Raw genomic sequence first — 20,115 nt, forward strand, 5'->3', positions numbered from 1 at the left:
GGAGCCACAAAGAAGCTGCAAGAGCCACACAGATCAGTAAAATGCATGCATGTAGATGCTTTGGGAACCTTTATTGTTTTTACATAAGAAAATAAGACTGTGATTAGGCAGTAATGAAACAAAACACTTGCAGGAGGAAGGGACCTCATGTGATGAGCAGATGCGCAGGATGAGCTGCACGATGGAGCCTGTTCCCTTTGGAGAGGGCTCATTTAAGCACCAAGAAGTACGTTGTCCATCCAGCGAGCAGCAGCGCCCCGACCAACACGGTGTAACTGAAGAGCACGAAGGCCAGCAGCTCCCTCAGCACCTTCAGGAAGTGGATGGTGAAGGAGTCCGGCATGGTTCTCCCTGGCACTGTGCAGGTAGGGTCTCTGGGGCTGGCTGCCTCTGTGCTCCTCCTGCTCTCTGAGAAAAGGGACAGGATGAATGTTTCTGAGCAAGGAGACTGCAGAGCGGATGGGGTGGCTTTAATGTGGGGAGAAATGGCTGTGTTCAGGAGGGGTAATGTCCACCCATCCTTCTTAAGAGGTTGTCACTGTCAGGTTGTACTTGTGAGTGCTTTATCAGAGCCCTGTACAGGGGCTGCTGAGCTGCAGTGTTGCAAAAGAGTTTGGGATCTGATCAGTGTCTCCATATCAGGACTGGTAATGAAGCAAATTAAAGCACAGCCACACACAGGCAGTGTTGGTACGGGGAGAGGCCCCTACAGAGTCCAGCTGGCTCCTGGGTTCTTCCCCTCTGTGTCAGTGGCAGTGCATCTGGGAAGCTTCATGTTCAGAATGGTTGCTGATGGTGCATTACCAGCAATGTGTTCTGATCAAAGTGGTCAATTCCTCCAAGGAAGCCACCATTAATATTTAATGATATAATTGCATCTAATGGAGATACTGGCACAAACTGAGCCTTTTGTTTAAGAAGGATGAAAACTGGGGCTTAAATACAAGTTTGCACAGGCAAATATTTATATCTCACGTTAAAAATAACCCTTAAATGGAAGACATGGGATAAGATGCTTTAGAATTCGTCTTCTAGCTGTATCTTAAAGTCATCCTTGCACATCATTTTAGAAGTGAGTGTTCATTTGTTAGTTTCATGCAAAATCTGAACTCCTTCACAAAAGTTCTTGGTTCCTCAAGACTTAAAGCTGTGAAGACCCACGTAAAAAATTCTACCATCTCTCCAATTTACATATTATTTTCAATTTTGATCATAACTGTGGCTGGTCAAATATAGCCACGCTCTTGGTCAAACACATAAAAGGGGATTTAAAACCAGACTTAAGATAAAGCTAACCTGAAAGGATTATTTCTCTTCTAAACAGTGTAAAACCAGCAAAATAAACCGAATTCCCACTCTGATACTTAGAATATTTTTGAAGAGCTTTTGTGATAAAGAGTTCACTTTTTGGTCTTACTAAAGAGTTCAGTCATTTCAGTCTAAGCTCAAGTACTCATATACATCAAAGGAGCTATTGCAATTTAAAACCAGGCATGGTTTCCTGTTGTTCAGAGCATTCAGGTTTTCTATTTATAGACTTTACATGGTTTCTGCTTGTCCAGAAAGAAGTGGATAAAGAAATAAGCTGCTTACCCTGGTAGATGATGGGCTCTACTTTGTAAAGTTCCTGTTTCTCTCTAGTTCTTCTGCAGCTGCCCCTTGAATTTCTGCCTTCTAACGGGTTTCTGCTGTAGTTTGATCCCTTTCTGCTCTGCTCATCCGGGAGCCAGAAGTAATGAGGTGGTGTTTGCAGCCCGCACGAGGACTAATGCACTAGGTGTGGCCAGGACCAGTTATGATATGACATAGCACAGCAAAACAGAGCATGCCAAATAGCTCCCCTTCCCCAGAGTGCTTTTGTGAACAGTATTTGGTGAGGTTAAGCACCACGGCTTAATGTTACCAGGTCAAAACTGCATTTGCTTAAATGTATGCTTTGTTTTCCTCTAGCAAAGTGTTGTGTCACTTTATACTTTGTCCTGCAGTTACACATCATTCTGTAGTTATGTGGAATGCTGTTGTGCCTCTTGCTCCATTCTCTGAGAGCCCAGTGCTCCTGTAGGTCGCTCAGGGAGAAGGATGCTCACATGGGGATCATCTCAGGTCAGCAGCGCTTTACTTGCTGTACCTTTATGAACTGAGTCAGCCTCTTATCAAACAAGAGCGAGTGCTGAAGCCTCACTGCTCACTGTACTGTCACTAGTTCACTGATCTACCTTAACCCCGCACACCCAGTCACCTCTACCTTTTAGAGAGTGAGCACTCTTGCAGCAGGGGGGAGGAGGGAGATAAGCTATGTATTTATTTTTAACAAAACTGTTTTCTGATAATATTCTATGAGAAGAGAACTTCTTCCAGGGTGGAGGTTGGGTAATGGTTTCTTTATGGTTTTTGCTTGTAAACCAGACAAATGCATACAGCAGAGAGAGGGAAGAGTATGTACTGCAAATCAAATCTCTTATTCACAAAGATATTATGATGTAGAAAATGGCCCCATAATTTAATTAGGCTCTCTTGTTATCAAATTATTACCCGCGTGGTCAGCAAGGCCTTAGCCAGAAGCAGAACATAATCAAGATGCTCAGGAAGCCTGTTAAGAAGTAATTGCTCCTCCAGAGAATTGATCAACGTCAGGATTGCTTTTAGTTTGTGTTGTTGTTGTTGAAGAGTTCCAGGAAGAGACTTTGTTCAGGGTGAGTGTCCGCATGGCTCCAGCTCAGTGGTGGTGCAGGGCTACACTGCAGAACATCTGCAGCAGTGGTATTGATAAATTAGAGTTTACCAAGTGTTGGGTGTGAGTTAGCTTCAAAGTAGGTTTTACATTTAGTATCAGTGACAAATAACCACGTTTGCTGGGCCAAGTGAAAAGGTAAGCAAGCTCTTGAATGGGTTCCTTTATTTGCTTGTGGTGTAGCTTTTATGCGTTATGGCCTCAGTTCACAAAACAGCCTGAGCAGTGCTGTAATTTCCTTGGGATTAGTTCAGTTTTTAAGATTAAAGAAAAAAGAATAAAATCTGGAAATGGTGGTAGTACAGCAGACACTCAGGGCTCAGCAAAGGACACTGTCAGGATTGCACTGACTCAGTCATTGTTTCTTGCTCTTCTTTGCCCAGTAACATCTCAGTTTTGATCCAAACCTACTTTTTAAAGACTATGAAATTAGCTACTTTACAGTGGATCTCCAGCAATAAGTCAGAGCAAGGCAGCTCATGCTTGCTCCTTACATTGTTGTCAAAGTTGCAGCACATTTTGTTTCTGCAAGAAATTAAAGTCTCAAATGATTAAAAATGTTATCTTTCTTCAGAAGTCAAGAAATCCCATAAGTAGTTCTGAGCTAGTATGTTCAGCTGCAGAACAGAATGGAATTAGTGTGTAAACTGAAAGAAAAAGCATTGAGCTGTTAAGAGAAATAGCTTCAGTTCAAGTAACTCAGGTATCCTGGGGCAGGGGGAGAAGGACACAGTGACCACAGTGCAGAGGTTTGGTTTATTTTATTTAGGTTTGTATTCCAGTGAGAGAAACGCATCCAAAAAAAGACCAAATAACAGTTTTCATTTTGTTCTAATGAGCCAAGTGGAGTTAGTCAGACAGACAGAGGGGCTCTGTGATGGGGCTGGTTGGGCAGAACTCAATCTTACAAAACAAGACTGAAACCCACAGTCATAAATGTCACACCTTGGCAAAATGAAGGGGGTTTCGGGATGTGTTGTGCATTCTGCAGGATAACTGAGAGCAGCTGTGTTTGCTGAGAGTGACTTAAGGTGCGGGATGGGTTTTTTTCAGCTGTTTTTCGCTATTTAAACCAGTCCCCAGTGGTTGCTGGAGAAGCATGTGAGTAGTGATGGTGACCATGGAGCGAGAGGGCTGAGGCACAGCACCGGGCTCTGGCAGTGGCAGCTGCACAGGCCTAAGAAAGGAGCCTGCTCTGCCTTTCCATACCCTGGCCATTAGCAAGGCCAAGTCTCCAAGAGCTGAAGCAGCCTCTAGCACACGCTGGCTCAGAAATGCCAGGGGCCCTGCCACCAAGACCATGGAAAATTCCATTTTATGATGTTGAGCTCTGTAATAGCTTGTGGCAGCAAGTTCCACAGTTTATAAACTGAACAGGGAGAGTGAAGAAGTGTCTGAAACCCACTGTTTACTAGGTCACTGACATAGCTATTTTTGGCCCAAGTCCCATGCAGGGAGTGTTTGTGTCTTCAGACATAAGCTTTTGACATACTGATGTAATTTATACCCTGGAGTAGCTTTCCTGAGTCAGGTGGGTGTACCCAGGACAAACAAGCCTTTAGAAGGCGACTGCAGTGAAAGGCTCAAGCATCTCCCTCATAATTTGGGTGCAGTTGCTTGTTTTCATAGTCAGTGTTGTTGACGTGCATGTGGATAGTTCAAGGTTTAGCTGTTGCTGCAGGAAACCCAACAAACGTCTTGGCCAAAGTGTGCAGGACAGTGGACTTGAGTGTGGCCTACAGGTACGTCACCATAACAGCCAGCTTGTAAGAGCCAGCACAGGGCAAGCGTGCCCTGCAGCTGCATTATTCTGGATGCCTGGGAGCTGGGAAGTTTGTAAACATAGGCAGTGAAAAAGTTACTGCTTCCCCTTTACAGGAGTTCTCTTTCCATTGTGGAGTCAGCTGGGAATATTGGTGTGACAGCAGGAACAGAAAACATCCTGCCTCCTCAGCACCTTAGGAGGGTAACAAAGGAATAATCACATTTCCTGCTGCAAATAAACTGAAAGGGGAGAAAAAAAGCAGCAATTTGCCAAATGGAAGCACCAGGCCCAATCCCTGCCACCCCATCACTTCTTTGCCAATCCAGACCAGGAGCTGTTTGTTTCACTGTTAGTGCCTTTCAGCTCTGAAACAGCTCAAAAGGAGCTACTTTGACTACTAGAAGTTCCACAAACAGTAGGAACCCAAGTGCAGAAAGGGATGAGGGTAACCGCATCATGAGCTGGTCTCAAAGAGAGCTTCTTGCACTGTCTTGTTTCCCCGATGTTCAAGCCATGCCAAAAGACCAGAAGTTGATGTGCTTGTCCACAGGGCCTCTCACCTTCACTGTCTCTTACCACAGACCTTAGAATGGGGCAGGCTCCAGTTTTTCCATCAAGGATTTCATCCAGGTTGTCCCATTGATCAGTTTTGTAGTGGCAATGACATATTCTGTGCCTCCATCTTCCATCTGGGACAGAAATCTCAGTGCAGCAATTTCTGCGTATGTTACCCCTCCCAGGAAGAACACCAGAGTGACTCTGTTCTCACCATGTTGACCTGTGTGTTCAGAGACATTTATGGGTTGTAGTTTTACATCAACTGTCAGGCAGACTCAAAATAACCTAAACTAAAATAAAGATACTAGAATTAGAGGAGAAACCTATTGGGCAAAGCACTAGGCCCAGAAATGCAGACTCTCCTCCCAGCTCTGGAGTCTTTTTAGAGGATGCGCTCCTGCCTGCCCAGGCTTAAGACTAGAGAGTGCACAGTCATGTTAGTTATTAAACTCACAGTGTAAGGTTAGGGCTTATTTAAGTACTCTCATGAGAAGTTAAAACATGTATGGCTCTGTTGTCTTCAGTGCACATGGTGCTGTGCATTAACAGCAGGCTGAGTTTGTGACTGGATGTTTTAAAGAGGCCAGGAAGCTATCTGTCCAAAATAGCTTTGGTAGACCTAATGCTGGGACAGGGAGAAGAGACAGGTGCCTAGACTCTGATTTCAGTTTGCTTCTCTCCATTGCCCTGCATGCCACGCAGACATGCATCTCCCTTTCAAAAATGGGAAAACAAAGCAAAACTCACGCTTTTTCTGTAGGCCAGTGGGTAGCTGCTGCCTCTCCTCAAAATGGGGACCTGGCAGCATCTTCAGAACCTCTTCTATGCTCCGCCACCCTGGGCGAGCCAGTAGCTGTGCCAGGCGGACACTCAGCGGTGCATAGCCACTGTACACATAGGAGATATCATTGGGGTTCTGCAGGAGAGCAGAGTGCGAGCAGTGGGTGAGATGCAAAACAGCACCATAAAATAGTAATAATTAAAGAAAGATGCAGGTTTTCCTGCTGCACCCAATTCTGTGTTGTTGGATGTGATGTTCGCTGTGGAGGTGTCTGTTTACCTGTTCATTGACATCATCCATCCATAAGCGCAGGGTTTTCCTGATTGTTGGGTAGTTATTCCTACCGCCTGTCTGAGGTTTCAGGAGTCCAGCCTTCTCCAAGTTGTTTAAGGTCAATATATGTTCATAGCCATAAGTCTGCAATATGAAGAATTCACTTTTAATAGCACGTCAATAATCCATGACCAGAGTGTTTAAAAAATATAAAGGCAAAGATGTTAGTTTTAAAAAGCTTTTCGGTTAATCTGAAGTGTTTAAATCATGATAGTAAAAAGTGCAGTGATGTAAAACCCCTCTGTATCTACATGTTGTAAAATATATCAGCACCTCCTGAGCCATTGCTGTCAGCACACACAGAAGCCTCAGTATTCCCTCTGCACACGCTGGCAGTCAGCATGGCCCATGTACAAGATGGGTCTGTCTAAACTACAAATGTATTTTAAAGCAGAGCTGAGGATTTGGTGGGATTTTCTTAGAAATCTGTGGATCCAAAAGTTCCAGCCCAACCTGGAGAATCTCTCTTTTGTAATGGTCCAGAACCTTCTGCTTCAGTCCACTATTGCACACAGATTGCAAGCAGACGAGGCGTAGGATCTTGATTAATGGATGCTTTTGAGCTATGCAGTCTTCAATGTAATTGTTAACCTATTTTTAAAAAGATAAATAAAAATACATAAGCTATTATTTAAAGACCTATTGAAGTGCCTACAAGACCTGGAATGAAAGATCTGGTTTTGCCCAGTATCTCTGAAATAGAGAGAGGGGGCAGCTGCTCTCCAGGCACCTCAAGACCAGTATATCAGTGACCCAGCTCTGGTTCCACCCTGTGTCTCTGAAGCACAACAATTCCACAGTCAATAGCTAAACTTTATCTGATGCACTGAAAAAATCCTGATTACCAGTCCTCAATCTTCCCTTGATTCCTCAAACTGCAAATGTGCAAGGAGATGCACACGAGAGCTCCCAGCCTTGACACTGGAAGGAGACAGACATCACCTACAGCAGATGTTTCCTCTAGCAAAAAAAACAAACAACCAAACCCCAAATGGAAAAATAACCCAGAGAAATACATTGGTTTGGGGTTTTTATTTTCAAGACATTAAGAGTCACAAATTGTCATTATCTACTTACCTTGTCTGTGTCTATTCCAGACATGAACTCTTGTTCCACCGTTAAATTATCAAAGAAATCTTCAGATGCTTTGGGAAAAGAATGAAAATCAGTAGAACAGCAACCAACAGCTTATTTCCTACATTGACATTTCAGCAGAGATGCACTGGATGGAGCAAAGCCAATTTCTGCCAGGCTGAATAAAGTCCATCAAGTTGTCTTGCATCTTGCTGTGGTGAAATGAGTCAGAACAACTGTTACACTCACTGATGATGAAGGACTACTCACTGGTGATGTCTTTGATGAGTTCTGCAATGGAGGTGTGGTTTGCTAGAGAGCTTCTTGCTGCCTGCATGTGTGGCAGCTGTGAGACAAACTGCTTGATCTCTCCAACGGTCTTTGCGTGGTGGCGCTCCTGAAGAAAGCCATCACTTAGGTTAGGGCTTGTTCAGAGCAGTAACACCACCGAGATCACTGTATCATCACAAGGTTTTTCACTGTACTCACTGCAACAGCAGATGCTGTTAGACAGACACAGCCTTTTAGACAAAATGCTTTAAATGCTTACACTAATGCCACAGCATTACCTGTAAAAGCACTTTGCTCATTAGAAGAGGGAGGACATAGAACAGGATCATTAGGCTGGGTTTTCCCATTCTGCCAGTGTTGTCAGTCACTTCTAATCATGGTTTGGGTTGGAAGGGATTTTAAATCTCATCCAGCTCCAACCCCTACCACAGGCAGGGACCCCTTCCACTAGAGCAGCTTGCTCCAAGCCCTGTCCAATCTGGCCTTGAACGCTGCCAGGGATGGGGCAGCCACAGCTTCTCTGGGCACCCTGTGCCAGCGCCTCAGCACCCTCATAGTAAAGAATTTCTTCCTAACATCTGATTTTCTCCATCTTTATCAGGCTTCAGCCATCACTCTCTGCTCCTGTTTCCCAGCAAAACTACCTTTTTCAGGCAAAGATGAGGTACTTTGCTAGCTTCTAGTAAACACAATGCTGTAGGCAAAAGAACTCAGAGATGGAGACATTTCCCCCCCAAACAGTAGTGAAAGGTGCTGAGGAACTGGGTTGGTGGGGTCTGTGTCCCTCGTGAGCAGGAGCTTGCCATTCACTGTACCTGGCTGTAACAATGTCCCAGGTTTAGAGCAAGGATCTGATGAAGCACAGTGCAGACTTCAGCTCTCAGAGCAGTCTCTGGACTGTTTCATTTGTGCCTCTTGCTGCAACTTGGAATAAAAATAATCATTTGACTCATGTGGAGGATTTAAATGGGCAAGTGCAGGCAGGAGGGTGATAATGACGCAGCCTGCAATGAAGGAGTCCTCTGCTGCCAATGTGCCACTGCTTCATTATCACCTATTACCTCTGACAGTTTAAGTTCCCTCTTTTTTTAACAACCAGTATGAATAATCCATCTTTAGCACCTTCACCTTTAATACTGCAATAACAGTTACTAGGGGATGAGGCTGAGCACGCCCTACTTCAGTTAAGGTACCACTGCCTTGTCTTAAATGTGGCCAAAGTGAAGAGGCAAAGAAAAACCCCAAGGGAACACAATCAAACAGTGTAACAGGGCCTCTTGAAGTCTGCAAGCAGAAACCTGGGACATGAACCATCAACAGCATGTTTTTCAACAAAACCACAGACGCAGCCCACAGCACCCTCCACCTTTATCCAAGGTGACACGTGTGAACTGCCAGATCAAACCTCCTAGAAGGCAAGTGTTGCTCTCACATTCCTGTTGTTTTTTACACCAGCGATAATGCTTAATGCTCTACGAATGCACATTCTGGAGTGATGTTTCTTAAAGCCCTTTCTCTGCATCCTCAGTGAATACAGAGGGAAAAGGACCTTTCATTTAACAGGCAACAACAGTGGAATTGACCAGGATGCTAAAACAGACTCCCTGGTTTTGATCTGGCCGAGGGATTACTCCATGGCAACAGCCTGAGCTGCCGATCACAGCCCTGCTCAATGCAGCCTGTGACTTATCTGACAACAAAAATGCCCAAGGGATGCACAGTCGGATCCAGGCCTCACCTCAAAGGCTGCAGAGATGATCTTGGCTTTCTTGCTCAGCACTGACCCCACGGCATTGAAGTTCTTGTCTCGGATTTCAGCATAGAGCTCTTCAGCAGAGTTGAGCTGGAGCTTCTTGGGTTCTGTGGGGAGATCTTTCCCACCCTCACCCTGCTTCTTTGGGGCAAACTTCTCGGGAGGGAGTTTCACATAAGCTACCAAATACAGAGAAATAACCCTTAGAGAGGGGAACTTCAGCAGAAGTAAAGATAAGGAAATGTGTCCCCTGAGCACGAAGCGGGCCTGAGCAGCAAAGCTAATAGAAACTCCCAGGCAGCTCAGTGCATATGGGTTCATTAAGGACAGACTCTCCCAGGGACTCAGAGACCTACACAGACATGATCAGAACCCAAGTGCTAACCATCAAACTTTCAACAAGGCCTGGAGGCAGCCTTCCAGTCGCTACAGCAGGAGGGAATAAAACCCATCAGTGCCTCTTGGGAGTTACTCTTTGTAGCTCCTGAAGAGGCAGAGACCGCTCTGAACAGCCTTTCACAAACTGTTCCTGTTCTCACAGTGTGGTACCTGAGCTCAGCGGCCTGGAGGGTGAAGCACACGCTAACATCTGTACCCCCACACCGCATGTTCCGTGCCATTGTGCCTGCCCCCAGCCCGCATCCACAAGGAACCAAACCCTGCTCTCACCTTCCCTTCCTGTGCAAAGAGAGCCAGGGCTGATCTTTAGGAGCTCTAGCTTGGGACTGAACCATCCCTGCACCAAGTTCCAGTGAGCTGCTCCCACATGGGAGCCATTCAGTGAAGCAGAAAGGCACCTGAGACTCCTCAGCCCGCCTGGGGACCCCTTGCTCTGCAGTACTCACTGTTCTGGATCCCATAGATTTCATCTATGAGCCCCTCATAGGTGAGCTGCGTGGCCAGCGGTGTCAGCAGGTCCACGTTGCGGTCCAGCAACAGGAGGGTGTCAAAGACAGGAAATATCGAGTTCTGGCTCCCAGGGAACTCACGCTTCATCCTGATCATCATGTTAGCCACGTGCTGGAAAGACACCACATCCCTCTGGTTATGGGGCAGGCCACCAGGGATGGATCTGATGTAACAGGGACAGGTACCAGCTAAACCACGGGTTGATCAGAGAGAAGTGGGTTACAGGGAGAGAGGAGAAAGCCAAGGCATGGGCAGCAGGTTACACATTTCCCACTTCATTCAGCCCTTGTGACACCAGCAACCAAGTGTTAAAACTCCACAGAAAGAACACAAAGGCAGTGCCCCTGTGAGCAAAAAGCACATGAAAACAGCTGAATCCTCCTGATGGGAAGACTTCTGGAACAGCAAAGAGCGTTCTTTTGGCCAGGGATGGCCTGGACCTGCAGCCATGATCCTGAAATTCCGGTACGACAAGAGGGGTCCCTGGCTGGATTCAGAAGCCCCAGGGGCGGTCCCACAGAACAAGATGGGATTTCCCATTTGCCTCACCCGAGCACACTCGCCCTTCCCGAAGATCTGCGGGATGGTTCCGTACAGAGCCTGCAGCGTCATCAGCCCCTTTGCTGCGTGGTACAGACTCGTCTGGTCGCTCTCCAGGTAACATTCCTACACAACAAGAGGGATTCCTGATGGAAGGTGCTCGCACAGCAGCTCCCCAGCAGAATGTGGTCCTTGTGAAGAGTTCAGAGGAGACACAGGCTGGGAAAAGACTGTGGCTGTTGACAGATACAAACCCTATTTGTGCTGTCACTGCATCGGATCACTGATAGATACTGCAGTGATTTTGAACTCCATACCACTCCCAGTTTGATGGAGAGAAGGAAGAGAGTCTGTCCCTCTAATCTAGGCTGATCCAAGCACACAGCACCTCACCACAGCTACCGACAAGCAGCAGCAAGCCCCAGCGTGTCCTCTGGGCTATGCTTAACAAGTCAGCAACGGCCAAAGAAACTCTCGGACCTTGCTGTCCCCAGACACAGCATTCTGAGGGAACAGGACACGCCGCTGGTACGTGACAGCTGTAAGCTCTTGGTGCAGTTTAGAGCACAGCATTAACCATTATGTGTGGCTGTCTGGCTGTGCACTGACACAAACAGTGCTGACTGTTTGCAACAACCAAGTATTTTAATCCTCCCGAGTGCTCAATGTGTGCAAACAGCACGGGCAGCTACAGCCGGTAGAGAGCAGCCACGGCTCAGTGCAGCACTGGGATCAGGCCACGTCTGCTCTGCAAGGCCTGTCCCTGATGCGCAGTCACTGACAAACCCTCTGAGGGCCTTTGGACCGAACCCCAACAGCACAAAACCACAGCATGGCTCTCCTCGGACGAGTGCTCACCTTGAAGGCACTCTCGGCCTCCATGGAGAGCAGGTCCCCGTCAAAGGGAATGAGGTCCAGGCTGTACTGCTCGCGGTGGATGAAGGACCCCAGCACGCCCTGCTCCTTCAGCCACTGCTCGCACAGCAGGCTGCGGCGCGGCACGAACAGGATGTGGAAGTCCCTCTGGGGAGAGCGGCCTCTGTCCTCCCTGTGGAGTCACAGCACAGAGCATGGGCTGCGGGCACGCAACGTCAGCGGAACGGGAACGCTGCATGTGGCTGTTGTTACCCATTTCAGCTACTAGCCCTGGAATTGTTTACCACGTGCACCCACAGGACTGAACCCCGGGCGAGTCTTTCCTGCGGTTCTCTTCAATCAAAGCACACATCATTCCAGCTAATCCGAAGGAACGTGCGCCTGCCCGCAAGGAATGACCCCTGCATCACGACCCAAAGCGACACCCGCTGCGGCGCCTCACACCCCAACCCGAGCCCTGAGAGCAGCCTCCTTCCGGCCCAGAGGTGACAAACCCGGTGCGGCGGCTCCAGGCCCAGCCCGCGCCCGCCGTACCTGAGCACGTTGTCGGTGATGATGTCCATGAGCTCCAGCCGCGGCCTCACGAAGAAGATGATGTTCTTGACGTCGGCCTGGGGCAGGCGGCCCGGCTTGAGCGTGAACATCTTCTCCACCTCGTGCTCCTGGGCGGGGGGGAACCGCGTCAGCTCCAAGCGGCCGCAGCACCCGCACGGCGCGGAGCCCCCCCCCGCCCCGCCTTTACCTTGAGCAGCGAGTACTGCGCGATGAGCCCGAAGGGCCCGGTCAGGGACTCGTCCCACACGATGGCCTGGGGGGGGGGGGGGGGGGGAGGAGGAAGGGAGCACGGGGGGAGGTCAGAGCGGTCCCGCCGCTGCCCCTCCCCCCCCCCCGCACCCCTCCCCTCCCCCCCCGCACCCCTCCCCTCCCCCCCCGCACCCCTCCCCTCCCCCCCCGCACCTTGCTCCCCGCGCACTTGTCGAGGAACTCGCGCAGCTCGCGCCGCCCCGCCTCGCGCAGCGCAGTCAGGTTCACCCGCCCCGAGCTCAGGTGCGCCGCCATCGCGGAACCGCCGCCGAGCTCACGTGACGGCGGCCGTCACGTGACGCGCGTCACGTGACGGGAGCAACGCGGAGCCTGCGCGGCGGCACAGCGCCCTCTGGTGGGTGAGCCCGTGTTCTGCACCGAATCCGTGGGGTCTGGGGATGGGCTGGCAGGGGGCAGGGGGCTCCCAGCCCCGTGCAGCCTGGCCGGGATGGGGCTGCCAATTAAAACTCTTCATGCAGCTACAGAATGCATGCGTATATACACACAGAGAGAGGAAAGAGCTGCTGTACACGACAGCTCCTCCCGACACCTCTGCAATTTCAGCATCGCCTTTTCCAGCAGGTATTTCCTTCCAAAGGGAAACCCAACATCATTTATCAGGCAGGATTCTAAGGGAACCACCCTTAGAGTAAAGAATGTCTTAACCTCTAATTCCTCAAGCTTCTGGCTGGGGTTTGGAGGCAGCAACACTCCAGCCAGCCATTCCCATCCCTCAGTGCTGCTAAGGCTTCTCTTTCTGTTTACTCACAGGTCACCTGTGTCCCACGTGGAGCACGTCCCCTTCCTGACAGCACCAAAAGGTAGGAAAGAAAACACAGCTCCTCCTTTTTTTCTCCAAAATATAACTTTAATATATATCTGCATATTTACACACACACGTCACGCACACGCTAGAGAGAAGCTGAAAGAATGCAAACCATGAGGGGTCCCACACCAGAGCGGGGCAGAGCTGCAGCCCCGCCGCAGCAGCTCCGGTTCTTACCTGCTCCACGATTCACATTCACCAAACCACGGCCCGGAGCTCACGTTCACTGAGCAAAATCACAACCACAGGAGTCAAGGAAAACAAAGGAAACGGTTCTCAAACGCAGTCCAGTGTCCAAGAAAAAAAGAAACAGCTTAAAAATCTAAATGTACAAATTCAGCCTTAAAATGGTTTAGTGCAAATAGGAAAATTAACAGCATAATTTTAAGGTATTTAAATAAGCTTTAATATAACTATAGTGCTTCATTCCTATACACGTTTTCCCATCAACAGATGCAACAGCACGAGGGCATTTCTTGTTAAGAGTGGGGACAAACCCAGAACCTGGGAAGAAACAGCATAAAGTCATTTGTTAAATCATTTATTTATATTCCACTTAAAAGTTTGTTAAAGGGAGATCTGGGGCACTGAGTAGTGGAGGAGTGAAACAGTTATCAATGCACTGAGCATGGAGCCGATGGGCCAAGGGGAAGGGGAGCGGGAGGGGCAAGAAACGTCGTCCCTTCCCTGCCCTTCAGCACAGGGCGATGCTGGTGGTGGTCAGTGGCTGCCGAGGGCTCGGTCCGGCCGTCAGAAGGTCTCGTCGTCGTTGCAGTCGGCCGTCCAGTGCCCGAACACCTCGCAGGTGTCGCAGTAGGGCCGCTCCTCCCTCCTGCTGCCGTGGTAGGCGGAGTGCGGCGGCTCCTCCAGCATCTGCGCCTGCGTCGGGCAGTCCTCGGTGTCGTGAAGGTCGAAGCAGCCGCAGATGTCGCAGAAGAGGCGCGGTTTCTTCTTGGACAAACTTTCCTCCTCGCTGCAAGGGCGGCACCAGCACAAGTCAGGCAGGGGGCTCATAAGGGTGAAAGGCCTGAGTCCCTCCCCTGCCCGTTACCGAGACCAAGGGGAACGCCGGAGCAGTCAAGCAAGACCATAAATCACCAAACCCCTTCTGAAGATCTTCAGACACCTCAAGTACCCCGTAACCCCTTACACTGTGACACTGACTGAACAGACTGCTCCGCTGGTGTATTTGCACAGATACAGACATTGTTTAGAAAAGAATCACACGAACTGGTTGCTCTTTCCCTTCAGAGGGCAGATCTGAGGTCACAATCCATCAGACAGGTTTTAGTGCCATTTCTCCAGACTGGATCTCCCCCTCTCAGAGTAGTTACTGGACTCCTGAGAGCAAAAATGCTCCTCCTCAACCTGGAAATGGCCAGACGTAACCGTGACTGACAACAAGCCTATTATGATACATCAGTGCTTGTGACTGATAACCAAAGAATCATTCTGGGCCTGAAATAGGGCTGGATTCAATTGCTAAATTCAAGGGCATGCTATGATTTTCCTTCCCAGCAGCTGCCACCAGGCTGGCGCAGCTCAAATCTGACTGCTACCAACAGTTCCCAACACAAGCCAAGGTTTCCTGTAGGATTTATACCTGTCGTAGTTATTTATCTCCTCTTCGTTGCCGTTGAGGGCTGCTTCACACATTCTTTGTATTTTCAAGTTTAATTCTTCGTTTCTCCTCTGCAGATCCACTATCACTGAATTCAGGAAGTCGATCTATGATAGTCAAGAAGGAGTCAGCAGGTTGAGGACTCTGCTTCACAGAAACCAAGCAACAAAGCAGTAACCCTCAGACTGACCTGCACAGCCCTGCATTAACTCTTACCACTGGACTGCTGGGTTACACAGAGCTCCCACAGACAGGACACAGGAACATCCCAAAGGACCTCCAAGACCCCCAGCACGATTTCCACCCAGGGAGCCAGGCTCTTCCTCCCAGCCAACCCCTCTGACAGCCTTTGGTGGGTCTCAAGCCACCCCTGACCGCTCGACTTCCTTTTCTAAGGTACATTTTAAACACAGATCCCATGTCTAATTCTGATCAGAACCATGTCCCTGCTCCCCTGAGCCTGCAGCTCTGGTGGATACCCCTGGAGCCATCCCAAGGGGCAGTGGGACAGCACAGCACACCTATCAGCATCGCCCACAGAGACTGTAAGCCAGAGCATTGCTGAACATAACTGAGCAATGCAAACTTCACACAGTGAATACGAGAAAGGAAGCCAAGAAGTGGCACAAACCTCGTGCTGATTGGGAGGAAGGGTTGTCACCAGCAGGGGAATTCAAGGAGGCAGAAAAACAGAAAAAGATTGGTGGTTAGTGAGTGTTAATTAGAGACTTCTGATCTCTGCACGCACTAGGAAGGACATCAGGGATCTAACAAGGACTTCAGTCACGAGCAGAAGGTGCTTCTATTCCAACCTTGTCTCCTAGGCACTCGTCGTCACAGGCTGCCTGTTACGTGGCAGCACTTCACAAGTTCATGATCATACTCTGACACACATTGCTCCTGTTACCCAGCACGTGTGAACTGAGCAGCTTCCTCGCTCCACTGCATGCACAGACCCTCGTTCTGAGGGAAGTTCTGCAGGTCAGCAGCAGAGACCAACATTTCCAACTGCAGGAGCTCAGCTTGCCCATTCCCCAGCACTGCAGGTTCAGGTGGCTCCCACCTCATTCCTCATTCACACCCAAGAAACCCTTGGAAAGAATCCAGGGAGCAGCTCCACCAATGGGCTGCACACCAGAGCCTGCCACCCTGCTTTCCTGCTCACCTCCTCCAGTCACCAGAGCTACCTTCCCCAGTATCCCTCATCCCTCAGTTCTTATTATTCCCTGTCATTCATATTTCCCTTCAGAAGCAGGTGGTTACAGGATAAATCATCCTGATTTACAGAATCTGTCAGGAACTGTCTTTGGAAAAGCATCTCCCATGCCTGCAGACGCGTGGCTGGGTTCTTGTGCTGCTGTTCCACATCACATACCTGCTTCTCCTTTGCGATCTCATCTTGCAGTAGATTAGCAGCAATGTCACCTTTAAAGGAAAAGAAAACCAAGCTATAAGATGACACACACAGTGCCCGAGCCAGAACTGAAGTCACGTCAATCTCTAGTCCTACTCTGATCACTCACTGTAAGGCCAGGGTGACTTTTGGGGGGAACTGTTTTGGCTGCTGCGTATTAAATACTGCACATTACTTATTAAATATATAAAATGTGTGTGTAGGTGACAGCTGAGGTTCACAAACCCACTGGGGAATGCTCCTCTGATGCTGAGATGGGATGGGGCTCAGGAAGCTCAACATAAGACAAGGATGAGTGGATGAAGTGCAGGGGTCTCATCCTGTGCCCAGGTAGGTGGTTTTGGTACGGTGCCTACATGGTACCCAGGATCAGCCTGAGAGAGGCTCTTGCACAGAAGGCACACCATGAACAGGATAAAGGTTTATGGCTTCTGCACATGATTCATTTCAATTCAGATCAACCCCACCCCGGTGTCAATGGGGTTCACGCGCAGCTTTCACTCCTTCAGGTTTCCTTCATGCACATCTTAGGTGTGTCCTACAGGAGGCAGTCCCTGTCTCAGGAGGTTCAGCTGCAGTTAAGGCTCCTTTCACCACCTGACAGCAGGGGCAAAAATCTACACGGCTAAAGCTGCAGGCAGAGAGTCTGTGGAGAGGCCGCTCTTACCTGAGGAGCCCACTACAGTTAAAGGCTGCTCGTTGTTCTCCTTGAGCTTTTGCTCCAAGCTCTTCACCTTCTCCTCCAGCTGCAGTTTGTCAGATTCCAGCGACTTCACCACTGACTGCAGGGTTTTCGCAGAGGCGTTTTCCCCGCGGAGCACCGTGATCTGTAAGAGTCAGCGAGGAATGCCGGACATTCCAGAATGAGCTCGGGGCACCAGGGCAACGTCCTTCATAGCAAGGGCTGAACAACCCCCACAGGTACAGCTGGAGCTCACCTAACCAGGCCCAGAGATCTGATGCTGAGCTTTAAATATGCTATATTAATAAAGACATCAGCCAACCCTTCAGTAGCCAGCACACAAAGCTCCATCCCTGGCGGTGCTCAAGGCCAGGTTGGACAAAGCCTTGGGTGAGATGGTTTAGTGTGAGGTGTCCCTGCCCATGGCAAGGCGGTTGGGACTGGATGATCTTAAGGTCCTTTCCAACCCTAACTGTCCTATGATTCAATATGCTCCTAGCCATAACTCGGTCTGAAATGAAGCAACATCTCACTGTTGTCACTTACCTCGTTTCGGAGTTTTTCCAGTTCCTCATCTTTCTGTGTGATCAAGGCACTAGTAACATTGATGGATTTCTGTAAAGATGCTCTCTCTTCATCAATTTCTTTCTGTAATGTTGATTCTCTAAAAGAAAACCAAATACAACCAGAAATCACCTAAAGAATGGATTACTGTGGTACCTTAAAGAAGTCTAATTTAATTCCAAGTAAAAACAAACCCCTAAGTTAAAGCACAGTAGAAATAAACCACTGTGAAGTGGTTCTTAACAAGCAGATTTCCACTCTGTACTTGACTGAGGTTTTATGTATAAAATTCAAATGTTACAAGTGTGGAAACAAAGCAAAACACTTTACCTAGGGAGTACATGCCAGAATCTGCTTAGCAGCGTAGCCATTTGCATTTAAAGCAGCAAGTTACCGGACTGGGGAGATACAGGATAAAGAAACACATTGCACAATGTTCCACACAACCTAACCTCAGTTTTGTTACTTCTTGGAAGTTACTAACAAGCAACAAAACACACATGCAAAGCTCATTGTACAAACTGTCATGCAAAGCATTGATGGTGCTGGAAATATCAGCTGGTCCTCACTAATTTCAGTGGCATCGTTAGTTCCTGACACACGTGCTTGGTGGGTCTGGGCCTTTAACAGAACCGTTCTGGGCCTCAGCACAAACCCACTTGGGGTTTGATTCAAGAAGAGCTAAAAAGAAATCCACCAAGGCAGGAACAAACCCTTGTTGTGTCCCTGTGTCCAGTTCTCCCAACCTTTCCAGCTGAGCTAATGAGAGCTACAACCTCTGCCCACAATTCCTGTCATCTTAAGGCACTACAGCTTTGACATCCTCACAGTGATGCTAACGGGTCTTACTGACAGGTCACACAAAACACACAGATGAGTGACTGTCCCCTGATGTGAGGACTTTGGCTGTAAAAGCTCGTACCAAGCTGAAAGGGTTTGGTGTTTTTTTTTTTCTCTTTAAAAAGGAAATTAATGATGATAATAATAATAATAGGTTATGACTCCAAAATTGATGTGTAATTCTCTAGGAGGAACTCACTTTTCAGAGCCCTGGGCAGTGCCCAGCAGCCAAGTGCCCACTCTGAGCTTCTGCAGGCACCACCACTTCTCTATTCCATACATCTCGGTGCAGATGATGATGCTCTTGCTGCCACCAGCATTGAGCTGCTCCTTTGTCTTACTAGCAGGCATGGCTGAAGACAAACTAGGCTGCCCAAATGTGTACTCACTACACAAAAAGCAGGAGGAGCCAATACTTCAAAGGTACCAAATGACTTAATGGTTTCACTGAAGTAACTACACTGCCCTCCTTGAGGGCTCTTCAGGGGACTGGGAGCAGAATTCATCCCTATGTGATGATGCTCAGGAGGAAGGGACAGCTATTAATTGAAATGGGAAAAAATTCATACCCACAATATGTACAGTTAGTGAGAGCCACGATACCCAGAGCATGAAGTACAACAAATCTCACCGACTCAAGAGGAAACTCAACAATGAGAGCACAGTTAATGCAATTCTTTCATTGTTAAGATTATACTCAGGAATGGAAGCAGCAAGTGGAGAATCTGGGGTTTAGAAAAGCTGATGCAGCGACCAAACAAGAACCAAAAGGTCGGTTTGGGGTTTGGTATATTTTTCACAATGAGAGAATTAAGAGAAGCAGAAACACAACAAACTGCAGACTGCACAATGCAAGTTACACTCTTGTTAGTAAAAACCAAAAGGGCAATGGCATTTCACAGAGCTCCTTGCCCGCCCTTATTCAGCAGAGCACTAAAAGCACGATGGCAGGATCCTTGGCAGGATCACACACGTGCTCTGGCCTAACCCATGCCGAGCTGAATCAAAAGCACAGGGGGCAGTGGGGAAAGAAATGTGCCACCGAGGCATGGGACGCTGCACATGGGACACTGCACATGGGACAGAGCAGAGCTGCAAACCCAGCTTTTACTGGGAAGTTCATCTGGAAGTTGCTGCTCACAAGCTCTGCTGTACCCAAGCCTTCACTGAGCTTCCCGTGCTGCACAGGCAGCTACAGAGGGGCAGATGGACACCTCAGTGACTTGGCTCGTGCTCAAGAGCTTGTTCTTTAGCCAAGGTTTCCACTTCATGGTCAGATCTTCGTTGCCGAGATCAAGACCAAACATAAGGGGTTTGTACAAATACAGTTCCCTTGCCATTTCTTGGGATTGGTTTCAGCCACCCCAAGCATTTAGGTGGTTGAAAAAGGCAAACAGTTTGTGAGCATATAAATATGTATTTACAAATCCAATGTAGGAGTCTAGAATACTGTAACACAAGGGGAGAGAAACAAGAGAAGAAAGGGGGAGAGAAAACAAGAGGGGAAAATGTCCCTGTATGGCAGCACTGGTTTTTCCTTCCCCCAGGAGCCACATTCTACAGCTCCAGCTGCAGGCCCTCAAAAATGCTGAAACTGAACAACCTACAGCTATAATAGGTGTTACACCTATAGGAGGTGTAAGTCACAACGCTCCTAACATAAGTGTGAATCACGGTTCACTTCCAGCATCAGCTGAGTGCCCCAGTGATGCTTCAGTATCACTTGTGGTGTGATTCAGACAGTAAACGTAAG

General features: G+C 48.5%; 3 protein-coding genes across 18 annotated transcripts in view; all 3 read right to left on the reverse strand.

Moving 5' to 3' along the window:
* Positions 1–52: 52 nt before the first annotated feature.
* On the reverse strand, positions 53–1,911 carry LOC133275968 (uncharacterized). Its single transcript, XM_061466319.1, has 2 exons — positions 1,594–1,911; positions 53–408 (listed from the first exon to the last, which is right to left on the reverse strand). The coding sequence occupies exon 2, from the start codon at positions 341–343 to the stop codon at positions 209–211; it is 135 nt and encodes a 44-aa protein (XP_061322303.1). The 5' UTR covers positions 344–408; positions 1,594–1,911; the 3' UTR covers positions 53–208.
* A 2,956-nt stretch (positions 1,912–4,867) lies between these two features.
* VPS33A (VPS33A core subunit of CORVET and HOPS complexes) lies at positions 4,868–12,708 on the reverse strand. Of its 2 annotated transcripts, XM_061466320.1 has the most exons (13): positions 12,569–12,708; positions 12,354–12,419; positions 12,146–12,273; positions 11,594–11,783; positions 10,745–10,861; positions 10,132–10,306; positions 9,272–9,465; positions 7,513–7,639; positions 7,246–7,313; positions 6,622–6,759; positions 6,115–6,252; positions 5,802–5,970; positions 4,868–5,274 (listed from the first exon to the last, which is right to left on the reverse strand). In XM_061466320.1, the coding sequence occupies exons 1-13, from the start codon at positions 12,668–12,670 to the stop codon at positions 5,081–5,083; spliced, it is 1,806 nt and encodes a 601-aa protein (XP_061322304.1). In that variant the 5' UTR covers positions 12,671–12,708; the 3' UTR covers positions 4,868–5,080. The 2 variants fall into 2 exon arrangements, with proteins under 2 accessions (XP_061322304.1, XP_061322305.1); XM_061466321.1 differs by lacking the exons at positions 6,622–6,759; positions 7,246–7,313; positions 7,513–7,639.
* Positions 12,709–13,263: 555 nt separating this feature from the next.
* The window catches only part of CLIP1 (CAP-Gly domain containing linker protein 1), a 67,005-nt gene continuing 60,153 nt past the window's right edge, over positions 13,264–20,115 (reverse strand). For all 15 annotated transcript variants that reach the window (XM_061466337.1, XM_061466323.1, XM_061466324.1 and 12 more), the window contains 5 exons: positions 17,505–17,622; positions 16,944–17,103; positions 16,238–16,287; positions 14,845–14,969; positions 13,264–14,214 (listed from right to left, as the gene is read on the reverse strand). In XM_061466337.1, coding sequence (XP_061322321.1) covers positions 13,992–14,214; positions 14,845–14,969; positions 16,238–16,287; positions 16,944–17,103; positions 17,505–17,622 — 676 coding nt within the window. In that variant the 3' untranslated portion in view covers positions 13,264–13,991. The remainder of the gene's footprint in view (positions 14,215–14,844; positions 14,970–16,237; positions 16,288–16,943; positions 17,104–17,504; positions 17,623–20,115) is intronic.

Source organism: Pezoporus flaviventris, unplaced genomic scaffold (genome assembly GCF_033815535.1).
Source record: "Pezoporus flaviventris isolate CSIRO_AGI_PZ_B2104156 unplaced genomic scaffold, CSIRO_AGI_Pfla_v1 ptg000041l, whole genome shotgun sequence".
NCBI classification, from domain to species: Eukaryota; Metazoa; Chordata; class Aves; order Psittaciformes; family Psittacidae; genus Pezoporus; species Pezoporus flaviventris.

Excerpts from the sequence above, each read along its gene's own strand:
- LOC133275968 (XM_061466319.1), bottom strand. The coding sequence starts at position 343 with ATGCCGGACTCCTTCACCATCCACTTCCTGAAGGTGCTGAGGGAGCTG.
- VPS33A (XM_061466320.1), bottom strand. The coding sequence starts at position 12,670 with ATGGCGGCGCACCTGAGCTCGGGGCGGGTGAACCTGACTGCGCTGCGC. Across the intron at positions 11,784-12,145 it reads ATCACCGACAACGTGCTCAG|GGAGGACAGAGGCCGCTCTC; the intron begins GTACGGCGGGCG and ends GTGACTCCACAG. Across the intron at positions 6,253-6,621 it reads ACAAAAGAGAGATTCTCCAG|ACTTATGGCTATGAACATAT; the intron begins GTTGGGCTGGAA and ends TTCATATTGCAG.